The 25,834-nt window shown below is 45.2% G+C and overlaps 1 protein-coding gene across 1 annotated transcript in view; it reads right to left on the bottom strand.

Moving 5' to 3' along the window:
* The window catches only part of SEMA4B (semaphorin 4B), a 56,896-nt gene that overhangs the window by 7,046 nt on the left and 24,016 nt on the right, over positions 1 to 25,834 (bottom strand). Inside the window, exons 7-11 of the mRNA XM_086958159.1 lie at positions 14,977 to 15,127; positions 11,433 to 11,643; positions 9,222 to 9,337; positions 979 to 1,145; positions 590 to 684 (exon numbers count right to left, since the gene is read on the bottom strand). Coding sequence (XP_086814285.1) covers positions 590 to 684; positions 979 to 1,145; positions 9,222 to 9,337; positions 11,433 to 11,643; positions 14,977 to 15,127 — 740 coding nt within the window. The remainder of the gene's footprint in view (positions 1 to 589; positions 685 to 978; positions 1,146 to 9,221; positions 9,338 to 11,432; positions 11,644 to 14,976; positions 15,128 to 25,834) is intronic.

Genomic DNA, 25,834 nt, shown 5'->3' with positions numbered 1-25,834 from the left:
ACCACGTCAAAGTCTAGAATTCAACCCCGCTTTGATGGGACGTAAAAAGAGCTGGGCATACAGTAATGTATCAGAGGGCTTAAGCAGTTTTGTAAGGCAGTAGGAGTCTGCGTTCCTTCCAGGCGATGTCAGAAACAGGAACATATTTGTGCAGGCTACTCATACATGAGGTGTACTTACATTTTCACAATATGGCACTGGATATTAGCTCATTATTTATGTTTAAATAATGAAACATTTAAATTGTAGTGTGTTGTTTGTCACAAGAGGTTAGATTTATTTTCTGTTAGTGGTGGATGGGACTAGATGAAAGGAAAATGTACAGTAATATGTAAAAGCATACTCTTTAGAGCATGGACTTTCTTTTTCATATAACTCTATGTGTATGATATATGGCCACAAACAACACTTAAAATCCCCACACTTAGTAACTTCAAAGACTGTTCATTAGAATGTATTAAAAGACTTAGGGGGTTATTTAGAGTTTGGCAGACTGGGAGTAGGGAAGTAAATTGGCACAGCTCCTACAATGAGTGCCGATTAGGTGCATATGACTATGAAGTGTCTACTTCATACAGGCCTGTCTTACCAGCTGGTCTCAGTCCTCGACCACGGGGCGAACTAGAGCTTTCTTTGGGGCACTGCCTTCCAGCATCTCCTTCTTCAACATCTTGGACCCAGTCCCTGAAAACAAACACACTGGGTCAGGATTTGTAAGCATTCATATTGTTCTCTTTTAGAAAAGTGTGGGGAGGAAAAAGAAGAACACCATGGGCACAAGCCACAGCATCCCCATTAACTAGTAAATAAAAGAGGAAACGTGAGACGATAAACTGATTATGGCACAGATTCTAACAAAAGCGGGCAGAAAGGGCAATCATGGGAGAGTGGGGAAGAATTGATTGGATGTGGGTATGGGGATGAGAGCTAGGTATGGGGAGAAAATACACTACTCCCACTAAACAGAAAGGCACTTACTGCAAGTTGAGCTCAGGTGTAAAGGGAGGGATGCTGGAGCACATCTTTCCATTCCAGGCGCAGTAGGGGTCGCGGGAGAGGATACATTCTCCACAGCTACTGTAAGTGCTGCAGTTTGAAAGTGGAATCTGAACCACCGCTGAATATGAAGAGGCATACAGCACGCCCTGGAGAAAGAAATACCACTGGAAATCAAATATAGTGCTTTTTTAAAAATGATATTACTTTATACAGCAGGCCCTGGAGAAAGAAATACCACTGGAAATCAAATATAGTGCTTTTTAAAAAATGATATTACTTTACAACATCACCTCAAGGTCTTGCACTTGCTCACTACTAGGTGCCATTTGCATTCATGGAAGACACATACTATTCATTAACATATTACATTCATTTACACCAACAAGAAATCAGCTCAATCATCATCTTAATGAATGCCAGACGTGTTTTTGTTTGACAAATAGATAGAAAAAATCATCCTTCAGCCCAATAAATCTTCCAGAAATGCATCTTGCTTTTCTCAGAATTTAGTGAATGCACTTTCCTTTGGATAATTACCTAAATTTTCAAGCACTCAGTATATAGAATTACCAAATTTTGAGATGCTTAGACACGCATGAGTTCAACTTTATGCCTAGAATATTGATTCACTTTCAGAGTTCTCATGTTTGGCTGCTTTTTTGGGAAATCCTGTAATATTTCGCCCAAGGCTACCAAGTCAAACAGGGCCTTAATATGTTTCTAATAAATAAGCTCTCTCGCCAAAAAGACTCTTGCAAACATAGCTTTAATTTAATAGTGTGTGTCAAAGCTGCATCCTTTTAACAATCTTGCTACTGAACTTGCTTCATACCCTCAATACACAGTTGTGTCAGAATGAACCTTCGGTTATTGTTTAGTATTGCTCCCCCCAGTCAATACTGCAGAGAGCGCCAGGGACCTTGGGTTTGGCCATCCAACTCGTGACATAGCTCTTCACTTATGATGGATAAGTGCTGTATTTCAGATGTTACCATCACCATAAATAGCATTGTTTTGGCCCTGAAGGCAATAGGTTGAAGACTCTGATCAGTTTTATGTAGGACAAAGAATCATGTTTCTGCACTCGAGGTGCACAGCAAAATATGAACCACAATAAACAACGTCACCCTTAGCTAAATATCTTTCAGATGTAGTCACCCAGTATAATAAGGCATGACGTTTAAATTCTCAATGTTGTTAGACTCAGGAGAAAACCAAAAAAACAGGCCTACAAAATGTGGCAATCAAGACACGGTAAAGCAACAAATGTAACTATGGTTGTTGAATTTGAGCTGATCTGTGTATAGAACGTGACCACCTTATTTCCTCAAAAGAACAGTGACCCATTTTAAGAGGTGTTTTAAATAGTAAATGGGTTGTTGCTCAGAGATCATTATCGTTTTTGTATCACAACTGGGTTTATTTCTTGGGGAAGAACATACTTGAATATATTCCTGAAACGATACCTCCCAAAGATAAACTTGATGCACAGTATTCTGTCCAAGAAACAGAAAAAGACTAAACGAAAGTCTAAGCTCTAGGAGTGGTGCATAGAAGACGCTCTTGTCGACACAAATTCTGCCTTGAGTTCTCAGAATGGAAAATTGAAAGTAACAATGGGTCTAATGTAACAGAATACACAATGATGGAGAGCAAAGGTGACCAGAGGATACCAAGGGTGAAGAAAGTAACAAAGCATTCATGGATGTAGCAAATGTGATAGAAGACTATATATGGCGTTTGTTTTTATTTTAGTATTTTTGCCTAACTCTTGTAATTTTTCTATATTATTGTTTGCATTTTTGTGTAGGGACATTAAAGGCTTAGTGAAGAGATATAATGAAATCTATCATCAGATGGATATAGACCCTAGGTCACTTATCGAAATAAGTCAGATGGGCTCAGAATGCATAGTTTTGGCAAGTAATGTGTAAAGCATTTAGAAGAAGCTTACAATAATGAAGACCTAGTTTAAAATAGCAGTTTGCATCAAATATATAGCTTATGGAAATAGTATCACCAATCCTATTATTATGTAATCAACCTATCGGCCAACCAACTTGAAAATCTATATTCTAAACCGTAGTTCATTTAAGCACATTATATATAACTGATAATTTAAAATATTCAGGAAAAATGTCACAATGAGGCATATTTTACCAGATGAATATTAGTCTACTATGGGGGAATTATGGAGTAATTCTTGTTAGCAGATTGTGTCACATTAACATCGTACAAAGCACTTCAGTGTTCTCAGTCTTCATCTATGAAATCACATGAACTTTATCCTAGTAGAACTTAACCTTACTCTATGTGTTTTGTGACTCAGCGGATCTAGCACATCTTTTCTGGCGATGCCTCCAAATTTTAAAAAACAATCAGAAAAATATGTTTGTATCCTCGACTACTTTGACATGGATCTCTTAAATAAGGTTGAGTTAATGTTCAAATACATAATTCTGATTTCTGTAAATAAATGGATAGTGAAAAATGTAATATCTTAAAAATAAATGCTTTTGGTTGTTTTTCTATATAGATTAACAGGTTTAAACTCTCCTATAATCCAAACAATAACAAAGAATGAATACTAAAAGGAAGATTGTACATTTTCTGGTAGAATATTACGTTCTATAAATTGAAATGTTAATTATATGCTGGCATTTCAGGTATGATAAAATGTGTTTATTTTCACTTTATTGTATAACTATTTTAATATAAATTAATTATACAGTGACAGTTGCCACTGGGTAGTTATACATTGGGTTGCTCTTTTCAATATAAGTTTTTTTTGTTTGCTAATAACTTTGGTGCCGTTTGATGAATCTTCAAGAAACGTTGAACAAAAAAAAATTAATCCACCCCAGCCCCTTTATGGAACGTTTTGGGATGATCCATTAAGCGGGGGTTGAGAAAAAGGCTGGGTCCTGAAACGTCTTGCCATGTTAATTTCCATAGGAAATTTTGGGAAGCATTCAGAAAAAAAGAGCTCAACGAATTACACCAAATTTGGCAAGTTGTAGTAAGCTCCGTAAAGTAAAACTGGTGATTTCTTTTTTTAAACGTTATCTTTTTATTATTACAACACCTATTTACAATGTTACTTTAACCTTTTTTTCAGTGAAAACATATGTATATACACACACAGCCTTAGCTACATTAGATAGAAATTTTTATTTGTGTTTCTTGTATGAGGAATGCTTGAGAAAAAAATGTGTGAAACTTAAGAAAGCTTATTTTTTTATGTCATAAAACAAATTCTTTTACGACTAGAATGTAGTACGGTTTGTAAATATAAACTGTATATTTCACAATAAGACACACTATTCTACAAATTCACTTTTGTATCGATTAACCCCTATCCTACTGAAGGATTAGGGCTTGCAGATCTGCAGTAATAGAGTCGTTGGACTCATGGAATATAGTGCTCAACAACCGTCTGGTGCCGTTCTGGACATTTTTAAGGCCATTTTTAAGGAGAATCTCCATGTTGAGTCTCGGGCCAAGGTTGTTGACCAAGAGGGGCTCCCCAAAGAACCTATGGAAGCTATTCATGTTATGACGGGCTGCTAGGGAGAATCAGGATTCATTCGCTTCCTATCCCGCCATATTGGATGTTAGTTCCAGTATAATCTCACACTTGCACTGTTGCACTTTATGCGTAAGTTTGCACATACGGACCAAACTCAATTAACCGTGCAATGGTTAAAAGATTAATTGCTAGATGATCCTGTTAAAAATCGGCACCAAGTGTCAAGGAGTTTGTAACTGCTGTAAATTTTATGTGCTCCCTCTGTTTAATCCCCACCACTTTATGCGCCCATAGGATCCCTTGAACTCTTGCTCCACCTAATGGGTACCAACCACGCCAAAAGTTTATCTAAGCATTTCAGTACTTGAAGTGCTTCATGGCATTTTGGTCAGTGACAGTTAGTTCTGAGAAGGAATGCATGCTGGCACTTTATAAATGGTAGGCACCTTGTTCCCACAGTAATGAAGGTCATACTGGTAAAGGGAGCTCGTTTTATGATGTTGTCTTGATGTGCCTGTGTATTGATTTTTTTTCTTTACTAACATTTGCGTGGTATGGTTTTAATTGACTAGTAAACGAATATTCCGCCCCGCCTACGTTGCACAAGAGAAAACACTGCTGCTTACTGTCCCTTGACGGGATTAATTTCCAACATTACACAAGTTCAATCAGATTCTGTATCATGTTCAAGCAGGCGTCCAGAAATACCATATCAGTGATTACTTCGCTACTTGATATTCGTGTGACAGTGGGCACTTGTGGCACTTTAATATGATATTAATCGGGTACCTTTGCAGCGCTTAATACTGCCAATCATAAACTGCTGTTCCAACAACTGCTTGAATATGAATAAAATACAGCCTCTCCAAAAGGGTTTAATCTGTGCCATTAGACTTTAGTACGTTTTCTACCCAGCCAGTTTGCTGGGCAAGCTGGAGGACTGTGCCCCGTCATCAGATGTATTTAATCGTTACCCAGACCATTTAGCACATCTGCTTTATGCTTATGATAGTTTATGTGTATGCACACAAAAATACCAATTATTTCCAGTCTTAAATTCAAAGATGATAGAGTCCCTCCCCTCCGAGTTGCCTTACGTGTTGTCCGATGGAGGATGAGTATATAGTTTGCTGAGCTCAATGCATCCAAATCTGAACTTCTGTTAAGCCAGAATGAACCAGCTGGGCTACTGCCTCTGGTCTCCTTCTATGGACACTACCATACACCCTCAACTATTGTGAGAAACCTAGGTATGCTATTTGATTTGAATTTCTTTCTTGAAGCTCAAGTCTCCATAGTCTTTAAACATGTTCCTACCAATTGAGAATGTTACGTTCCACAAAGAATCAAGGAAGTCTGTAAGTTCATTTATTCAAGCCGAGATTTTGGAAACAATGTCCATCTAAGCTCCCCTCTAAAGGTGAGGTTTAAACCTTAGCATTTTGAAAATGCAGTGGCCATGGCAGCCATGGTCCTTGTTGGGCTGAAAAGACCTGATCATAGCTCGCTGCTTTTCATTAGTTGCTAGTGTATAATAGAATTGCCTTCAAATCACTTTGTGTGATGTGCCATATGTTTTTAATAACTTGGACCCCAATTTCCTTAAAGAGAAAGTTGTGGAATACATTCCCGGATGTAGTCTACCATTATCTACCAAACTTCTATTAAAATATCCCTAAGATCAGTTATTACAATCTTGATGTTGGGTCATCTATAGTTCTAGGCACAAAGTAGTAGTAGTAGTAGTAGTAGTAGTAGTAAAAGTATGTTTATTAGACCATTGGTCTCCAAACAGAATACATATTACAATAAATAGATTAAAGCATATAAAAATGTCACGAATACTTTAAAAAGGGACGATTCCTTCAAGGGGTAGTTCCTGCCTCTCACCTGCAATGTAAAACATTTCGTACAGCACTACTCCCAATATTTCAGTCAGCAACACAGTCAAGCTTTAACGTAGGGATAGCATTCCAACCTAAACACAATTTTCTAGAGCGTTACCTACTGTAACTCCATGCCAATTTCTATCCAATCATATTTGGTTCCAACAGAGTCCTTTTTACCGCCTTCATATATTTTGCCATGGCGATTGCTATATCAAGATTTGGCGTGTCAGTAAGTAGATTAATTGCTAAGAGACGCTCAGTTATGCCATATTTTAAAAACAAAGGTCGTAAAAACAATTCTAGGCACAAAGATGTGTACACCCTACTGATCCCAGAGCTGAGGTGATTGTTTATAGTTCAAGGGGCAAAGATTTGTACACCCTACCAATCCCAGAGATGACTAGATGGTTTAGGGTTCAAGGGGCAAAGATTTGTACACCCTACCAATCTCAGAGCTGAGGAGGAACATTTAAAATTCCATAAAGCTCTTGAAACCTGGCTCTTCGGTCGGTAAGATTCTTCAGTAATAGGATTCTTCAATAACGGGAGGGTTATCTGCATAGTCCTTTTTAGGTCTCTAAGACCTGCGTTGCAGTGTGCATGCGCTGCTTGCTCTGCGAGGTATATTGGAGTAGGGTAGGTTTTAGAAGTGGGGTTGAAGCCCCACTCATGTTTTTCATTGGCTGGCGTCATCGTTTATGGTAAACGCTGGCCTCGGATTGAAAATTAGGCTTTTAGTCCCTCCTTGTTACCGCCCTGTCTCCTTTTGGGACGGCCCATCAGGACTGGATTTTTTACTCGGGGCGTTATACGGTCTCCTTTAATTAACCGCTATGCACTTTTTTTTTTTCATCAGAGCAATGGCGACAGCTTGTTTCTTTAACCAGAGGGGGTGGGGGCAGCCTGGCACCAAGAAAGGAATTCAGAGATCTCAGAACCTAGCAGGGAGGTAGAGATGTGAAAGTCTCCACGGCGCCCTGCAGATTAGCCCTCCGTTGTGCGCTCTTATGTAACGTCGGCCGTGTTACTTTGTGTTGTGCGCTTTTACGTAATATCAGCCAGGGAATATATCTATATATATATTTTTTAACAAGCGCAACGTTGTGCACTTTCACGTAATGTCGGCCGTGTTACTTTGTTTACCCGCGGACGCCGCACTGCTTCTAGGGCATCTCTCATATTCATCATTTGCGCTCTTAAAATATTTTTGTAGCGGCTTTCTTTTTTTGTTTTTTGGCAGTGCAGCACAACAGTTCCCCATTCTCCATATTCAGAGGACCCCAAGCGTCCCTAGCAGGACGACGGCATGTGCAGCCACATCGGCACCCACAGCGGCAACTTTCACTGCCCGCTGATTGTATCCTAATTTGAGTACATCGTCAATGTTAAGGTTGATTTCTAAATTTCTGAGTATCTTCCCCTCGCAGAGATGTTCGCCTTCCCCTATGGCCGTGGGATGCACATCCAAGCCATTGTGGCCGCTGCTCTGCCTCCATTACTGACTACGCCCATCCCAAAGCGAGGGGAGTCCACGCCACAGAGAGCGGTGCACTTCCTGACTGTACTGGGGCACCCTCCGTCGCGTACCTGCACAAGAAGTGCAAGCCGGGACATATCTAACCAGGGAGTCCAGACAAACTGACCCATAAAGCTGCACCTAATAGGTAGGAAGCCATACGGCGTGTCCTGCCCGAACATCCGTCTCTGCAATGGGGGCTTTTTCGTTTTCTGACCTGCTTGCTCGTTTGTTTTCACAATACTTTACATCCAAAATGTTTGATAGCAGAGGTTCCATCACCCAATCCTCGCCCTCTCACCCCTCCTAATCCTCTCTTCACTCTATCAGTGACAGTCATATACTGTATGGCAGGCAGCCTTCGTAGCACCCTCACACAGGCTCCATGGTATGGACAGCGCCTTGCAGTAGTAACAGCTGCTCTCTCGGCACTGCACAAAGCATCACTACCACAGTGTGCAGTGGAAGCCGCAAAACACACACTATACAGTGCCTATAGACAGTAACCAAATACACTGCATAGTGGCAGCTACTCTGTCACAGTGTGCACTGCCAGCTTACAGACACACTGCAGCCATCAAGGAGAGCGCAAGTCACCAAGCACTGCGCTGATGCTGGCTTCAAGGCACCTAAGCAGGTGCACACAATGTCACTCAGTCACACTCTTCCTCTCACTCCAGTCTCTTTTCTCTCTCTGTTCCTCCTGTGGCCCTCCTTGGGTTCATGTGTTTTCTTATTCATTTTTTTTCTCTCTCCACAGTGCTTGTATCAGTGTCCCACCTTTCTTCTCCTATTCTACTGTCCCCTCGCCCAATCCTCTCTGCGCCCCCTAGCCTCCTCTTCACCCCTTCATCCCACCTAACTCTCTAATCACGCTCTCTCCCCATCTTCCTTTCACATACGTCTGCCCTTCTCCCCATCCCCAAGCTGAAGACAGTAAAGGGGGGGTAGTCCTCATTCCTCACTAGGCAGAGGTCTGTGAAGGACTGGCACCACAGTAGCTCCCCCACCCCCGCCACAGCCCCTTCCCATAGGCCCCTGGCAATGCTAAACACCTATAAGGTCCCAAAGGCCACTGCACTCCAAACCAAAACACATAGGTAAAAGACCTTCTCATATACCACCCAAATACCTCTAACTCTCGCAAATGCGAGACCTATTACATTGCAAATGCTTGTTGCTCTCTGGGGCTACAAAGGAACCCTCGAGGGTGAGTGTTTTTACAGCAGTTTTTAATACATCACACAATAAACCGAGTCAAATAAACACATTCTGGTGAGAGCATTACCTTCTTGCCATCGAGCAGCAGCTCTTGAACAGGATTCTTGTTTTTGAACAGTACCAACTCTTCGATGATGTGGACTGTCTTGTTCATAGTGACAGCTTTGTGTAACCTCCCGTCATCTGGGGATAACACAAAAGATACCAAACAGGGAGTATAAATGTTGATATTGCCATGCAGTGTCTAGAAATGCAGATGTAAACTGATGTCAGAAACTAGCACTAAGGCTAAGGCACAGCGCACCACGTTCAGCATAAAATCATCACAAAGTCAATTCAAATGAATTGCAATGAAACAGGTGTTTTCAGATATTGAAATTCAATGTTCCCAAAGTGTTGCACAAGTGTCAAATTTTGGCACGAGATCTTAAAAACTAAAGACCATACCAAAGGTTTCTGCTTCTGGGATAACCAGCATATCCGCTCCGGCTGCAAAGTCCCTCTCTGATAATGTGACAGAAGAAACTTGGCCGAGGAGGGGGAGATAGAAAATGGAGAGGCGGAGGGAATAAAATGCACAGAGAAGCGGGTAAAGAGCACTGATCATAGAACTGGGGATGGGGCGGAGTTTGGAGGGCACAGAACGCTGCCGCCACACAAATTCTTTTATTTTCCGTTTCCTTAATTACATTTGAAAAAAATGCTAAAGTGATATAAACCGATTACAACTAATAGGCAACTTTTCATAAAGCCACGATTGAATCCAAAAATAAAACGAGAGATGTGATGCCAACATTACCAAGCTAGAGGGAAAGGGTGCGAGGGTTATTAGAGCAACAGTCAGAACCAGTGAAAGTAGAAAAAGAGCGTGTCTAAAGATCTGAATGTTATAAGTAATGCTGGACATAGAATTTAGAAACAGTACTTTAAATGTCGAGCTTGGAAGATATATGGGGATTAACAGAAGTTCTTTTAAACTTCAAAATTAGCTGATGGCGTTTTCATACGGTACAACAAAACGTAAGCCCCGGTTACCAGTGTAGGCGCTATTTAGAGCCCCGGACATTTAACGACACTATGGGGTATGTTATCAGGTGCAATCAATAGCACCTATTACCAGTTTATGGGGAATAACAAGCACATTTTGGTGTTTAATGCACCAAAATCCACATGATACGGTAAGTACCTTATGCTGTTTCACTGTTAAATTTCAACAGGTGTGACCTGCCGAAAGTTAACGAGTATTGAGGTATTTTACGCATCGGTAATTCCGATCCTTGTGGTTGTAACTGTCCTGCTCGTATTCAGGCCCTTACTGGATACATTTGTCAGATGGTTCAACCTACTCCGGTTGTACTATTTCTCATTTTGTTTCACCTTCTTCCCCACTCCACCCAATACTTTTAAATGAGGTAAGTAGAAACATTTTGACACTCTGAAAGTGCAGCTCCCATGGGACATTAGGGTCCACTTCGACAGTAAATGTTTGTCACCTGACATATCACCTCTGCATGCTAACTTCTATACAACATGCACCTGATCTAGAGTCACTTAAAACACCGCACAGAAAAGACCCTGATCAGTGATCGATTCCTTCCAGGACCCAAGTCTGCAAGTTCAGCCAACACTGCCCAACACCCCCTCATATGGACTCTACTCAGTTGAGGGGGAAATGACCTCAATGTACTCGCAGCAGCTAAGGAGCCCTGCACACTAATCTACTAAAGGAGTGCCCTCCTCCCACTCGCCGTTCCCAGTGTCCCCACTACCATGAACTATACATCACTATGTGAGTAATTACTTACGTGTTCTTTTTTGTAATGTTTGTCCTAAGTGCTTAGAAGCGAATGAATACATATATACTTGTTAAACCCATCAATTGCCACGGATGGATAACAACAATTTGTACCGTGCATGACACCACACAAGCACCTTCTACTCCGCTAATATGGTGGTGCTCAATTACACTCCCGCCCTTCATCATATCCAGGATCTCTAACACCTGAGCAATATCCTCATTCAATACAACAATGGAAAGTGCCCAACCTATCCTGTTGACAGTGCCTAAGCTTACAGACACCACAGAGGACAATTCCCATTCCCATCAAGCACCTATAAACCAGGCTGACACCATACAGCATTAAATCAAATACTGCTGGCTGACAAATGCATGCTCCATGACATGCACACACAAGTGCGCAAACCGCCGTGCTACCCATACACCCTGTGGTAAAAGTATGTGCAAGCAGAGTGGCTCTGCTGGCACTGAGTTACCTACCAGTGCCAAGAAAGAGGACGTCGTAGATTCTCTTGAGTCCCTTCACCCGCTGCACACTGATCTGCCGGTACTGCACGCCGGTCTGCAGCAGCAGGGGTTGGCTCCGAATGGTGCTGTCCATCAGGAAGTGGTCTTTGACAAAGTTAAGGACTCGGTCCGGCATTTGCAGGGAGGAACCGATGCCCATGTTCCGAGCATGATTGTTGATGCACTGCCAAGAGAGAACACAAAAGGCCAATTATTTACAGAAGACCTACTTAGCAAGAACTGTGTGTCTTGAAAATTCTGAGAATAGCTCTGAGTTCTCATATTAAGCTACACTGTAGTCTTGTGCCCAGTGCCAGCTGTGATTGCAACACTTACACTGCTCTGTCATGCACAGCCTGAGGTAGGTTTACAAGCAAGGCTGGGCGCTGGCAAGTAGTGACAACGGTCTCAGCAGGTGAATGTGCGCCTGATACTTCTTGGAGAACCTCCAGAGCTCGTTGTACCGTAAAATACACATAGCTGAGGTGTAATCGCAGCTGACGGCCATGGGCAACCCATTGGGCATCTCTCAAACCTTGATATATTTTGAACTCACATATTATATTCTGACATATGCAACTAGACCCTGAAACAGCTCAAGTTTAGAATAATATATTGGATATGGAAGTGAAGAATCTGGAGTAGAGTACCTGCCCTCTCTCCCATGTCACAAAAAACACCAATTTCTCATGTTAGGAAAATACCTTATATTCACTTAAGCCAAAGAAATCACTTAAAAATATGTAACATGTATTTTCTTGTATTGCATTGTGGTGCAACATTTATATTACGCTTACTACTACCACATGGGCACTGAAGTGATTGCCTACTTGGGTGGAACACTATACCATGTAGGATGTTTGGTCAGAAGCGTGCTGTCTTTGTTTGATCCTGTGTGGGAAGTGTTTCCAGGTGTGTGCGAGGCTCGTTGAGGTGTGGTTATCGTGTTATGGGACGCAGTGCTGAGCAGTGGGAATGATGAAGTGTGTGAGACAAGAGCAGTTTATGATTTTCAGAAATTTGTGAGCTTTGAGCAATTCTAAATCATTTATAAGCTCTGAAGATCCCTTTTTGATGTTTCTTATGTTCATGGTCTACCTAGCTGTTTATTGTACTTGTTTTTCCATTCTGAAACATTTTTTTAATGTTTATGGTCTTGCGCAGTCGTAGGTTTTTGGGAGATGTGGTGGAGAGACCTGCTGAGATGGACTTTGTTAATATCATCCCAAATCTGATTGACATTGTGAGATGCCAAGAAGTGGCCCTAGAATGTTGCTAGTCGGGACCTGTAATGGTGGACTGAATTAGAGTCCTCTGTATGTGGCAGATCTCTTCCATTATTCCACGCCTATTCAAATTGTAACGGGCTGTTTATTGCTGTGGAATAGTACACTACTTTTATTAGTAGGAATTAGGTGTGATCTTTAGAAGAAGAGGGGGATATTGGAATTTAGGGCCAGATGTACGGTTTGCGATTACCAAATAAGTGAATTTTTGCAATTCACTATTTGGTAATTGCAAACACCAATGTACAAAATGAGTAATTGACACACTTGGTGTTTTCCAGTGGGTCGCAAATAGACCGACCTCATCAATATTCATGAGGTAGGTCTCGGTTTGCGACCCATCGGTAATCACAAAAATCACAGGGATGGTGGCCTGCTGGAGTCAGCACACCACCACCTCAGTGATGGCTTTTCAATAAAGCAATACTTTTTTTTTTCAAGCGTAGCCCATTTTCCTTCAAGGAAAACGAGATGCATTTCAAAAAGAAAGATTTTAAGTTTTCTTTTCATTTTTTGTAAGAGTAGGCAGTGGTATTTGGGGCCACTGCCTGCTCTTAAAAATGTTTTAACAAATATTCACAAAGGGAAGGGGTCACTTGGAAACGCCCTTTCCAATTGCAATTGGGTTACCACCTACTTGAAGTAGGTGGTACAATGCAAGTGTTTTGCGACTCCATTTCGTTCACAAAGCATTCACATGTACCACAGTGATTTGGTTTTAGGAAGGGACGCCCTAAACACGTCCCGTGCTAATACCGAATCGCAATTACAATTTGCGATTTGGTAATGTAACTGAATCACAAGTTGGGCCTTTGAACATTGAAAAATGCCTTTTTGTATTTACAAACAGCCTGATTTGCACCTTTGCGAACATAAAAAATCTTTGTACATCTGGCCCATTATACATTAGTTGGTGGTATTAATAGATGAGCTAAGGCAAATGGTAATGTTTAATCTCTTACCTCCACAACAAGTCAAGCTGTCATGCATCCAATTCGTATTAGTACAATGCAGAATAATGCAAATCTGGGGCCCAAGAATGCCAGGGGACTAGTATATTTATTAAGTTACTAAATCTTAGCCACTACTGTGAAGTATATCTGTCGATAAGATGGTTGTGTATTTATATTATTAAAGCTATTTATGTAGCACAAACCTAGTATTGGGGACAAACTAGTACAAAATCAAACCTATACTTTTTTTGGATCGCCATTCACACCAGAGTAACTTTATCTGATTCGATTTAGCCCCCCAATAATAGAAAAAACAAGACTTTAAATATTATTACAGGTCTTTAATGCAGTGGCTAAATAATAGCAGTGATGTTTTGCTTTCAGTACTATGTTCTACCACCCCCTAGCTGAAGTCTGAGCTGCATAAATAGCTGACATAAATACATAAGAAAATATACCTATATTGTTGTCACACTGAAGAATTTTGACAGTCAAGTTAGCCCTAGTTTGAGATGATTTAATTGTTGACAGTATTCTAGTAAACAGTGCAGTCACAAGGTGGTAGGAATAAAATGGGGGATTAAGCCCCAACCCCAGCTGTTTGCAGTGCCTGGTGCTTCTTCAGCAAAATATATTTTATTAATTGAATGCAAGACTCTCGTCTTCATTAATAATGAGGCGACGTGTGTGGCTTTACCAGGATAGGCATGTGATGCCATATTCTCCCTTACCCTTGAGAACTTTTCTTTTTAATGCGTAGAAACAGGCGTTTATTGTCACTTGGCAAAAGCAGAGGAAGCCTCCACATGATCAGCATTATGTTTTTGCCCCAGGCCTCATAAAACGTTTGTCAAGCCTGCTACTAACCAGTAACTTTTTGATCTAACTAATCACCTTGGGCATGCTTGCTAAATCAGATTGCCTGGGTTGTGTATCCATTCATCGTTGGTTTAGTGTCTATGTATTTGCCTCCTCCGGTTAAGCTTGCCTTATAAATGCCTGACATTTTGTATTCTGCTTTACATCTTCTTGGATGCCGGTCTATTAAATTTGAGTCATCAAAGCAAAAACAGGTGGAATTGTACAGCTCCAAAATTGATTTTCATTACAATTATTAGTCTATTGGTGGACTGTGACATGCTGCACATAATAAGCATCTAGTTCCATGCACATCTAAGCTGCAACATTCAACTGCAAGAACTAGGTCACATGTTTTACAGAAACACACCTTATTTTAATTTATCTACATAAAGGAAATGAGTAAATGTTGAGCCTTACATCTCCTGGCTTTGGCTCTGGCACATGCTGTGTGTAGGTGTACCACTGCAGGGTGTCCCGGTTCACCGCCTTGTAGAGTCCGTCGAACGCTCTGTGCACCTCATTGATGGTGAATGCGCACACAGCCGAGCTACTCGTGCCTCCCTTGTTCCTGAAATCAAAGCACAGCCTTAGAAGAGGGATAGGACATGGAATATTATGTAGTACAACAAGGATTTATGCATAACCATTAACCAGGAACCTCCTCAGGCTCGCTCTCAGCCACAATAGCAAGGGGCCTTCTGGGCATATTTCAGGTACATATAATTTACATGGAGCAGGTGGACTGCTGTAGAGTAGACTTTGAAGGGAAAGACAGGACAAGAGTTAGGAAACCCTGACACGATTATCACCGGTCACTTATGGCACACTGAGTTACAGCAAAAGAACAGGAATTTGAGGACTTCAAAGTGGTCTTTAGTACTGGCCTTAAATAAGCAACTTCAGTCAAAAAAGATGACTGTGCAAGTAGCACCTACCCAGAGTATTAGGGCTGAAGAGAATACTGAAGAGGTGGATATAATCCCCAGATGAGCCAGGGTATATTGGTGGAAAGCTAGATGATCAGCTACTTAGCACTGCACTCAGCTGAGGTTCTCAAACCAACAGACAGTGTAAGTGATCAAACTGGAATCTGGGAGGCAGGATTCAACTTACAACGAGGAGACGGGCTTGCGGAAGAGAGCCCAATTCCAAATGCGAGGGATGTTTCCAACTCAGAGGAGTGTGGAGAGAGGAATGTAGGGCTCCAACTAAGAGTGAGTATTACCCGAGAACTACGGCATGTTCACAGCTGAGAGCGGGGATCGTCTCTCCAAGTGAGAGAAGAGCAGGAGCTCCAACTAAAACTGGAGAGGGTGGGGTTTAAAACTGGAGAGGGTGGGGTTTAAAACTGGAGAGGGTGGGGTTTAAAACTGGAGAGGGTGGGGTTTACGTGAAAATGTCAGGGGCTCACACAGATTGTGGAGATTAGAGCTTCATGTCTGAATGAGATCAAGAGGAGCCATTGCCAATAAAGTTGGCATTTACCAGTAAAGCCAAGTGAAAAGTCTTTACTATGCACTGTAACAGGTGCACACAGGGGCAATCAGCCTACACTGGACTAAATGGATTAGGTTACTTACCCTGTAAACATCTATCTGTTTGTGGCATGTAGTGCTGTAGATTCACATGCTCTGCATACTCCTGCCGTCTAGTGTTGGGTCAGAGTTGTGCAACTTGTTTTTCTTTGAAGAAGTCTTTCGAGTCAAGAGGTAGAGAAACTCCTCCTTTGAGAGATATTGCGCATCGCCATTGACTCCTTTGTTGGATTGTTTTCCCGCAGGCAGGTGAGAAAGGAGTGTAAGGAAAATGTGAGCATAAAGATGTCCATGCTAATAGCGATTTATTAGGAAATGGTGAAAAAACTGAACTGGAACGGCCACAGGTGTCCGTGGAGGCGAGAGGGGCATGTGAATCTACAGCACTACATGACACGAACAGATGCTTACAGGGTACGTAACATAATCCGTTCAATGGCATGTGTGGCTGGAGATACACATGCTCTGCACAGACTGTAAAGCAGTCCCTCCTTAGACGTGGTGGCTAGCATGTGGGAGTTGCAGTAGTTTGAAACAGGGGACTTAGCACTGCCTGACCTACATTAGCTTGTTGGTGTGGTAAAATATCCACACAGTAGAGTTTAGTAAGTATATGTGGCGTAGACCATGTAGCTGCTTTACAAATGTCAGCGATGGGAATGTTACGTAGAAAAGCCATAGTCACTCATTTTTTACGAGCGGAGTGTGCACTAAGAGTAACAGGAAAAGGTATTTTGGCTTTAATGTAGCATGTTTGAATGTATTTAACTATGCATCTGGCTATACCTGATTTGTATATATTGTTGCCTTTATGCAATGGAGAAAAGGCTATAAAGAGTTGCTTTGCTTTCCTGAAAGTTTTTGCTCTATCAATGTAGAACATGAGTGCTCTGTTAATGTTTAGGGTATGAAGCGCTCTTTCTGATACAGAATCAAGGTTAAGGGAAAAAACAGGTAGCTCAATGGATAAACTGAGAGACACCCTTAGATAGGAATTTGGGATGAGTGTGAAGAACCAGTTTGTCTTTATGTATTTGAAAGAAAGGTTCTTCTAAGGTTAGGGCCTGGAGCTCACTAACATGCCTGAGTGAAGTAATGGCAATTAAAAATGCCACTTTACATGACAGAAACTGAAGGGGACATGAGTGTAGAAGCTCAAAGGAAGGACCAAGGAGCCTAGTAAGTACAATGTTTAGATTCCAAGAGGGTGCTGGAGCAACATGAGGTGGAATTATTCTTTTTAGTCCTTCCATAAATGCTTTCCGGAAGAGAATTTTGAAGAGCAATTTATGCTGTCTATTTTGGAATTAAGCAGCTATTGCAGAAAGATGCAACCTAATTGAAGTGTATGCTAAATTGGACTTTTGCAAATGAAGCAAGTAAGAAGTAATGTCTTGCACTGTGGCATTGATGGGATTCATTTGTTTTAGTTTGCAGTAGCAAACAAAAAGTTTCCATTTTGCAGCATAGCTAGTTGTGGGCTTGAGTGCTTGCTTAAGAATGTACATAAATTCTGCTGGTTAGCTTAAAAAACCAAATCCTAACACCTCAGGTGCCAAATCACTGGGTTGAGTATCTTGTGGTCTGGGAGACTGATTTGTCCTTGTTCTAGAGTGAGAAGGGGTGGCCTGCTGGGAAGCTTCTCTTGTGGGACTATTGAGAATGGAATGAGGGAGAGGTGGAAAAGTATAGGCAAATCTCCCTGACCAACTCATCAATAGTGTGGTGCCCTTGGATAGTGGGTTTGGGAACTCGGAGGCGCAATTTGGGCATTTTGCTTTTTCGGCTGTGGCGAACAAGACTATCTGGGGAAATCCCCATTTTGAAAGTAGGGAAGGAGGACTTGTAGGTTGAGTTCCCATTCCTGGGTTTGTCGGTGCGTCCTGCTGAGCAGGTGTGCAGGAATGTTGTCCCTCCCCGGCAGATATTCTGTCAACAAATTAATGTGAGGGTGAAGAGCCCACTTCCATATGGTCTGTGAGAGATGGGACAATTGAGAAGACTGTGTCCCCCCTGCTTTTGTAGATAATACATGGCTGTCATTTTGTCTGTATGAACTAGGACAAACTTGGGGAAGAAACATTTTCAGTGCTAGGAAACCTGCCTGAGGTTCTAAGCAGTTGATGTGTTCAGATTGATGTTTGGCATCCCACAAACCCTGTATTTTCAAGTCTTGTAGATGTGCACCCCAACCCATCTCTGAGGCATCTGTGGTTAGAATGATATGGGGCATAGGATCCAAGAAAGGCCACCCTGCCAACATATTGTTGGAGTTCCACTATTGCAGAGAAGGTGAGTGGGGCGGGCTATCAATACTAGATCTTGGAGGTGATCCTGTGATTGAGACCACTGGCGAGACAGACATTGCTGTAGTAGGCGCATGTGTAGTCTTGCGTGGGGAATTATGGTAATGCAAGACATTATCATTCCCAGTAGTTGCATAACAGTCTGAACTGTAAGTGTTTTGTTTGACTGGAATTGAGGTTGAAGTGTCTGAAAATGTTGTACCTAAGCAGAATTAGGGTAAGCTATTCCCAACTCTGTGTTGAACATTGCTCCTAGGTATTGTTGAAGTTGAAGAGGTTGAAGGTGAGATTTGAGGACACTGGTGGTGAACCCTAGCTTGTGGAGCAGATCTTCTGTCAACTGTATATGCTGTTGACATTGTTACTCGGTGCTAGCTTTGATGAGCCAATAGTTTTGCGCCGGGACACTGTGCACCCTATAAAATGTTATCATCATCATCAAGTATGCAAATACACAAACGTTTTGTTGTCGTAGATGTGCTGTGACTACTGCCAAGCCCTTTGAGAACACCCTTGGTGTGGTAGTGACTACAAACAAAAGACGAACCTGAGGCATTTGCGGTGGGCAGTATGAATGGATGTATGGAAGTAAGCATCCTTTAGGTCCAGAGAGGCCATAAAGTCGCCTTGTTGTAGAAGTGGAATACCATCCTGTAGAGTGACCATATGAAAGTGTTCCAACAGGATGTAGTAGTTGAGAGGTCTGAGGCATAAGATTGGTCTGAGTGACCCATCCTTTTTTGGAATCAGGAAGGATAGGCAATCTACTTCTGTGCAGTGTTGTTAAAGGGAATGGGTTCTATAGCCCATTTGAGAAAAAGGGCTTTGACCTCTTGTTTTTGCAATGTTAAGTGATCATGTGGTAACCTGTGAGTGCGAGTTGGAATGCTGGGTGGTGTGGTAATCAGCTCCAGAAAACTGCCATGTTGGATAATGGCTAATACCTGTTGTGATAGTCTCCAAGATTGTGTGAAATTATTGTGTTATATGGTCAGGGGAAGGACTGGGCAGACACTATTTGGCAGTGGAGGCTGCTCCACATGTGGAGGCACTCCTATCCCTTCCTCTGTTATTACCTCCGAAGGAGCTTCTGTAAAAACCCTTAGTGTAGGTGTGTTGGCCCTGCTTCTGCTAAGAAGTGGAGGCATCAGTGGTGGTGGATTTCTATCCGCCTTTGTAGCTGGAGTGACGAAGGAAGCCTCTAAGCGCAGGGGTGTGTAAAGCTCTCACAGCTTTAGCAGTATTGGTGTCTTTTTTCATCTTATATAAAGTGGTATCTACCTGAAGGCCAAACAGATGTTTTTCGTCGAAAGACATGTTGAAGACTGCCTATTGGATCTCTGGCTTAAAGCCAGAACATCTGAGCCAAGCATGTCTCCTGAGAATTAAGCTGATATTAACGCCCTAGCGACTGTATCTGCTGCATCAAAGGCACATCTAATAGAGTTGTTAGGGATGGTCAGACCTTCTGACACAATTTGCTGCCCTCTTTGTTTATGTTCCTTAGGGAGATGCTGTAGCAGTTGTTCCATCTTGTCCCAATGGGCGCTGTCATAGTGTGCGAGAAGGGCCGGGGAATTGGCAATGTGCCAATGATTAGCTGCTTGTGCTGCTACTTATTTTCCTGCTCCATCAATACATTAACTCACTTTTTCAGAAGGTGGCGTATCCCCAGTTACTGGACTGTTGACTCTTTTACGAGCTGTAGTAGTAACAATAGAGTCTAGGGGTACCTCACTGCGTATAAAAAAACGGGTCTGAAGAAGCTGCTTTATACTTTTTATCTACCCATGACGTGGCATGAACAAAAACTGTGTCTTTGTGAGTGGATGACAGAGTATCGAAAAGGAAGTCTTGTTCTAGAAACTCTTTATGCAAATGGACTCCATGGTATGTAGGTGCCCTAGCAATTACATGCTGATAAGCACTAGAATCTTCAGGAGGGGAGGGACAAGCATGATCGAGGTTTGTATTGTAAGTGTACCAAGGATCAGGATAACCCTAATGGTTCTCCTATACCCGCAATGTAACCTTGGTGAACCTGGAGGTGTAACATCGAGAGGGTCATGATGTGGAGATGAAGGAGGAGAGGATGGTGGAGGTGGTTATGAATGAGAAGGTAGAGGAGGGGGGGACGGGGTAGTGGAGGACTAGGATGATGAAGAAAGTCCCTTCTTACTCAGCAGCATGCTCCTCACTGAATATGTTGGCAGTGTCGTCTTCGCTACTGTGAGACATCTCCAGTCAACGTGCCCTTTGATCATTCAATCAATTACATTTATAAAGCGCACTACATACCCGTAGGGTCTCAAGGCGCTGGGGGTGGGGGGGTGCCGCTACTGCTCGAACAGCCAGGTCTTCAGCTTCTTCCTGAAGGAGAGGTGGTCTTGGGTCAGGCGCAGGTCGGTCGGGAGGGAGTTCCAGGTCTTGGCGGCCAGGTAGGAGAAGGACCTTCCTCCTGTAGTCGCTCTTCGGATGCGGGGGACGGCGGCGAGGGCGTGGTTGGCTGATCGGAGGTGGCGTTTGGGAGCGTAGAAGTTGATTCGGCTGTTGAGGTAGCTCGGGCCTTGGTCGTGTAGGGCTTTGTGTGCGTGGGTGAGGAGGCGGAAGGTGATTCTTTTGTTGACGGGGAGCCAGTGAAGGTCTCTCAGATGCCCGGAGATGTGGCTGGTTCGTGGGATGTCGAGGATGAGTCTGGCTGAGGCGTTCTGGATCCGCTGGAGTCTCTTCTGGAGCTTGGCGGTGGTACCGGCGTAGAGGGCGTTGCCGTAGTCCAGTCGGCTAGTGACGAGGGCCTGGGTGACGGTCTTCCTGGTCTCGGTGGGGATCCACCAGAAGATCTTCCGTAGCATGCGTAGGATGTTGAAGCACGCCGAGGAAACGTTGTTGACTTGCCTGGTCATGGAGAGGGAGGAGTCCAGGATGAAGCCCAGGTTGCGTGCATGGTCTGTCGGTTTGGGTGCGGTGCCCAGGGCGGGAGGCCACCAGGAGTCGTCCCAGGCGGAGGGTGAGGAGCCCAGGATGAGGACCTCCGTCTTGTCCGAGTTCAGTTTCAGGCGGCTGGTCGTCATCCACTCGGCTACCTCTTTCATCCCTTCGTGCAGGTTGGCTCTGGCGGCGGCGGGGTCGTTGGTCAGGGAGAGGATCAGCTGGGTGTCGTCGGCGTAGGAGATTATGTTGAGGTTGTGTTGGCGTGCGATGGCCGCGAGGGGGCTCATGTAGACGTTGAAGAGGGTGGGGCTCAGAGAGGATCCTTGAGGGACGCCGCAGATGACTTCGGTGGCTTCTGACTTGTACGGTGGTAGGCGGACTCTCTGTGTTCTTCCGTCGAGGAAGGAGACGACCCATTCCAGCGCCTTGTCCCGGATTCCGACGTTGCTGAGGCGCTGTACTAGGGTGCGGTGGCAGACAGTGTCGAATGCCGCGGAGAGGTCTAGGAGGATGAGGGCCGCTGTTTCTCCGTTGTCCATCAGGGCTCGGATGTCATCGGTGGCGGCGATGAGGGCGGTCTCGGTGCTGTGATTGGCTCGGAAGCCGGACTGTGAGGGGTCGAGGGATCCATTCGACTCGAGGAAGGCGGCCATCTGCTTGTTGACGGTCTTCTCGATGACTTTGGCTGGAAACGGGAGGAGCGAGATGGGGCGGTAATTCTTGAGTTCGGTGGGGTCCGCTGTGGGTTTCTTGAGTAGAGCGCTGAGTACGGCGTGCTTCCAGCTCTCAGGGAAGGTGGCGGTGTCGAAGGATGTGTTGATGATGTCTCGCAGGTGGGGTGCGATGACAGCGTCAGCCTTGTTGAAGACGTGGTGAGGGCAGGGGTCGGTCGGTGATCCGGAGTGGATGGAGTTCATCGTGCGGATGGTGTCTTCAGTGCTGATCGGGGTCCAGGCGTGGGCGGTGGTGGTGGGGGGTGGTTGTTCGGTCTTGGTGTGCGTTGGTTGGTTGTTGAAGCTGTTGTGTATGTCCGCGATCTTGTTGTGGAAGTATGAAGCGAGGGAGTTGCAGAGGTCTTGCGATGGGGTGATGTTGTTGTTTCCTGCGCTGGGGTTGGATAGCTCTTTCACGATGTTGAAGAGTTCCTTGCAGTTGTGTGCGTTGTTGTCCAGCCGGTCCTTGAATGCAGTTTTCTTGGCGGCGCGGATCAGCTGGTGGTGCTTCCGGGTGGCCAGCTTGAAGGTGGTCCTGTTGTCCGGTGTAGGTTCCCTTCTCCAGACTTTCTCGAGGGCTCGGCAGTTCTTCTTGGAGCTCTTGAGTTCGTCGGTGAACCACGGGGCTTTCTTGCTGCCGGGTCTGCTGGGCGGGGTCCTCAGCGGGGCGAGTTCGTCCGCGCAGTTGCTGATCCACTTCGTGAGGTTGTCGGCGGCCTGGCTGGGGTTCGCTGAGCTGGCAGGAGGGTGCTGGCTCAGGGAGGTGGCGAGCTGGTCTGCTGTGATCTTGTTCCAGCTTCTGCGGGCGGCCTGTTGCTGGTGGTGGTGGGTCGTCGTTCTCTTGAAGGTGAAGTGGACGCAGCTGTGGCCCGTCCATTGAAGCTCTGTGGCGTGGCTGAAGTCGATGTCTGTGCTGGAAGAGAAGACTGCGTCGAGTGTGTGTCCGGCGAGGTGGGTGGGGGTGGACACCAGCTGCTTGAGTCCAAGATTGTCGAGGTTGTCGAGCAGGGTGCTGGTGTTGCGGTCGTTGTTGTTCTCCAGGTGGAAGTTTAGGTCCCCCAGGAGGATGTAGTCGGCGGAGGGGAGGGCATGCGGGCTGACGAAGTCGGCGATGTCCTCGCTGAATTGTGTGCGTGGTCCCGGGGGTCGGTAGATCAGGGTGCCTCTGAGGGTGGTGTTCGGGTCGGTGTGGATCTGGAAATGCAGGTGTTCGGCGGTGGTCAGGGTGTTGTCGGTGCTGGTCGTGAGACGGATGGTGTTCCTGTGGATGATGGCGATGCCTCCTCCCATCTGGTTGGCGTTGCGGTCCCTCCGGATGATCTTGTAGCCCTCTGGGATAGCGATGGCGATGTCGGGAGCTGAAGAGGCGTTCCTCCAGGTCTCTGTGAGGAAGGCAACGTCTGGGGCTGTGGCGTCTAGGAGGTTCCAGAGTTCGATGGCGTGTCTGTGGACGGAGCGGGTGTTGAGCAGGATGCACTTGAGGTGGGTGCTGCTGGTGTTCGACTTAGCGGGTGCTGGTGCGAGGCAGGTCCGGATGCAGGTGAATTTGCAGGCGTGGCAGCTGAAAGGTCCGTGGGTGCGTCGTGGTGTGGCTTGGTGGCATTCTGGGAGTCGGTCGGTGTTGAGTGCGATGAGGGTGGCGGCGGAGTACGTCAGGCGGGTAGGTCGGGGTCTTCGTGGGCCAGGGGTCCTGGCGCTGGTCGCGATCCGGTCGCGGACGGGCGCAGACGGGCTTACCTTTGGCACGCCTTCGGCACACAATCGGCGCGCCCGCTGCACGTGACCGCTGCACGTTCGCACGGTCGCCATATAAGGCGAAGTGCGCGGGTGGGCGGAGCAGCTGGGAGGCGGGAGCGGGGAGGGAAGACGGAGGGCGGCGAGGTAGGCGGGCAAACAGGAAGGAAAACGCTGACACGGCAACAAAAAACAATAACAATACAAATGGAGATTAAGACGCTAACACGGGCACAAAAATATAAAAACAGGCACAAATGAAGGTCAAAACAAGGCCAAAACAACCAACAGCGGAGTCAGCCGGCAGCCGGCAGCAAGGCAGGCAGCGAGGCAGAGGGCAAGGCAATGGGGCACACGCAGCAGCTGGTGGCCGTGCGGCGCGGGGGTGTCCCACAAGTGGGTCACACTCACCTGCGTCGCACGGTCGCCATATAAGGCCAAGTGCGCGGGTGGGCGGAGCAGCTGGGAGGCGGGAGCGGGGAGGGAACAGAAGGAAAAAAGGGGCGGGGTCTGCGGTGGTGGCGGGAAGCGGGGAGCGGGGAGGGAAGACGGAGGGCGGCAAGGTAGGCGGGCAAACAGGAAGGAAAACGCTGACACGGCAACAAAAAACAATAACAATACAAATGGAGATTAAGACGCTAACACGGGCACAAAAATATAAAAACAGGCACAAATGAAGGTCAAAACAAGGCCAAAACAACCAACAGCGGAGTCAGCCGGCAGCCGGCAGCGAGGCAGGCAGCGAGGCAGAGGGCAAGGCAATGGGGCACACGCAGCAGCTGGTGGCCGTGCGGCGCGGGGGTGTCCCACAAGTGGGTCACACTCACCTGCGTCGCACGTTCGCCATATAAGGCCAAGTGCGCGGGTGGGCGGAGCAGCTGGGAGGCGGGAGCGGGGAGGGAACAGAAGGAAAAAGGGGCGGGGTCTGCGGTGGTGGCGGGAAGCGGGGAGCGGGGAGGGAAGACGGAGGGCGGCGAGGTAGGCGGGCAAACAGGAAGGAAAACGCTGACACGGCAACAAAAAACAATAACAATACAAATGGAGATTAAGACGCTAACACGGGCACAAAAATATAAAAACAGGCACAAATGAAGGTCAAAACAAGGCCAAAACAACCAACAGCGGAGTCAGCCGGCAGCCGGCAGCGAGGCAGGCAGCGAGGCAGAGGGCAAGGCAATGGGGCACACGCAGCAGCTGGTGGCCGTGCGGCGCGGGGGTGATCATTGAAGAACCTGTAGGCATCACAATCAGCCCTGCGATGATGGGCGAGAGGCAAAGGTTGCACACCTGGTGTTGGTCTGTATGAAGGTATTTGGTGTGGCAATGAGGGCAAAATCAAAAAGGTGTCCGTTCCATCAGGAACACATCTTCAGCACTTATCGTGCACGTGGGATGGTAGGCCCAAGGCAATGCCCCGGAGTGTGATCGATTGGTGCCAGAATTGGCAAATGTTTCGAGTGGCGCAGGATGGAAAAACACGATGAGATAAACAATACCATCGAAGACAGGATAGGACCAAAGACTTGAACCGAACGGAGTTGACCGCGGGTGAGAGGCACACACGTCTGAATCATACAGTGGAGAGAAAACAACCTAACAAAGGAGTCTATGCCAATGCGCAATATCACACAGAGGAGTCACTCTACCTTGAGACTGTAAAAACCTTCTTCGGAAAAAAAGCAAGTTTGACAACTCTGACCCAACACTAGATGGCAGGAGTATGCAGAGAATGTGTATCTACAGCCACACATGCCATTGAACATGATATTTATGCATGTCATATTAGGACAAAAATCAAAGCTAACATAGTCACAATGTAAAGAGTGTGTCCCAGAAATGGGCGTTAAGTGATCCAGTTGCCTCCGCTATTGACACCAGCAATACTTTGTTCAATGTTTCAATGTAAATGCCCCTGGCTTCCATCAAAGTGAGCTTCAGAAAATGAAAACAAGTTTGCCAGATAACACCTTGAAAGACTGATTGATAAGTCGTTGGTCATTGAATATCTATCACGTTGGTCACGTTCGACCAATGGCAATATTTCCAGAGAATGTGG

This window comes from Lissotriton vulgaris, chromosome 2_1, assembly GCF_964263255.1.
Source record: "Lissotriton vulgaris chromosome 2_1, aLisVul1.2, whole genome shotgun sequence".
NCBI lineage: Eukaryota > Metazoa > Chordata > Amphibia > Caudata > Salamandridae > Lissotriton > Lissotriton vulgaris.
The sequence above is the reverse complement of the archived record's forward strand: the minus strand, read 5'-3'. Positions and strand labels throughout refer to the sequence as shown.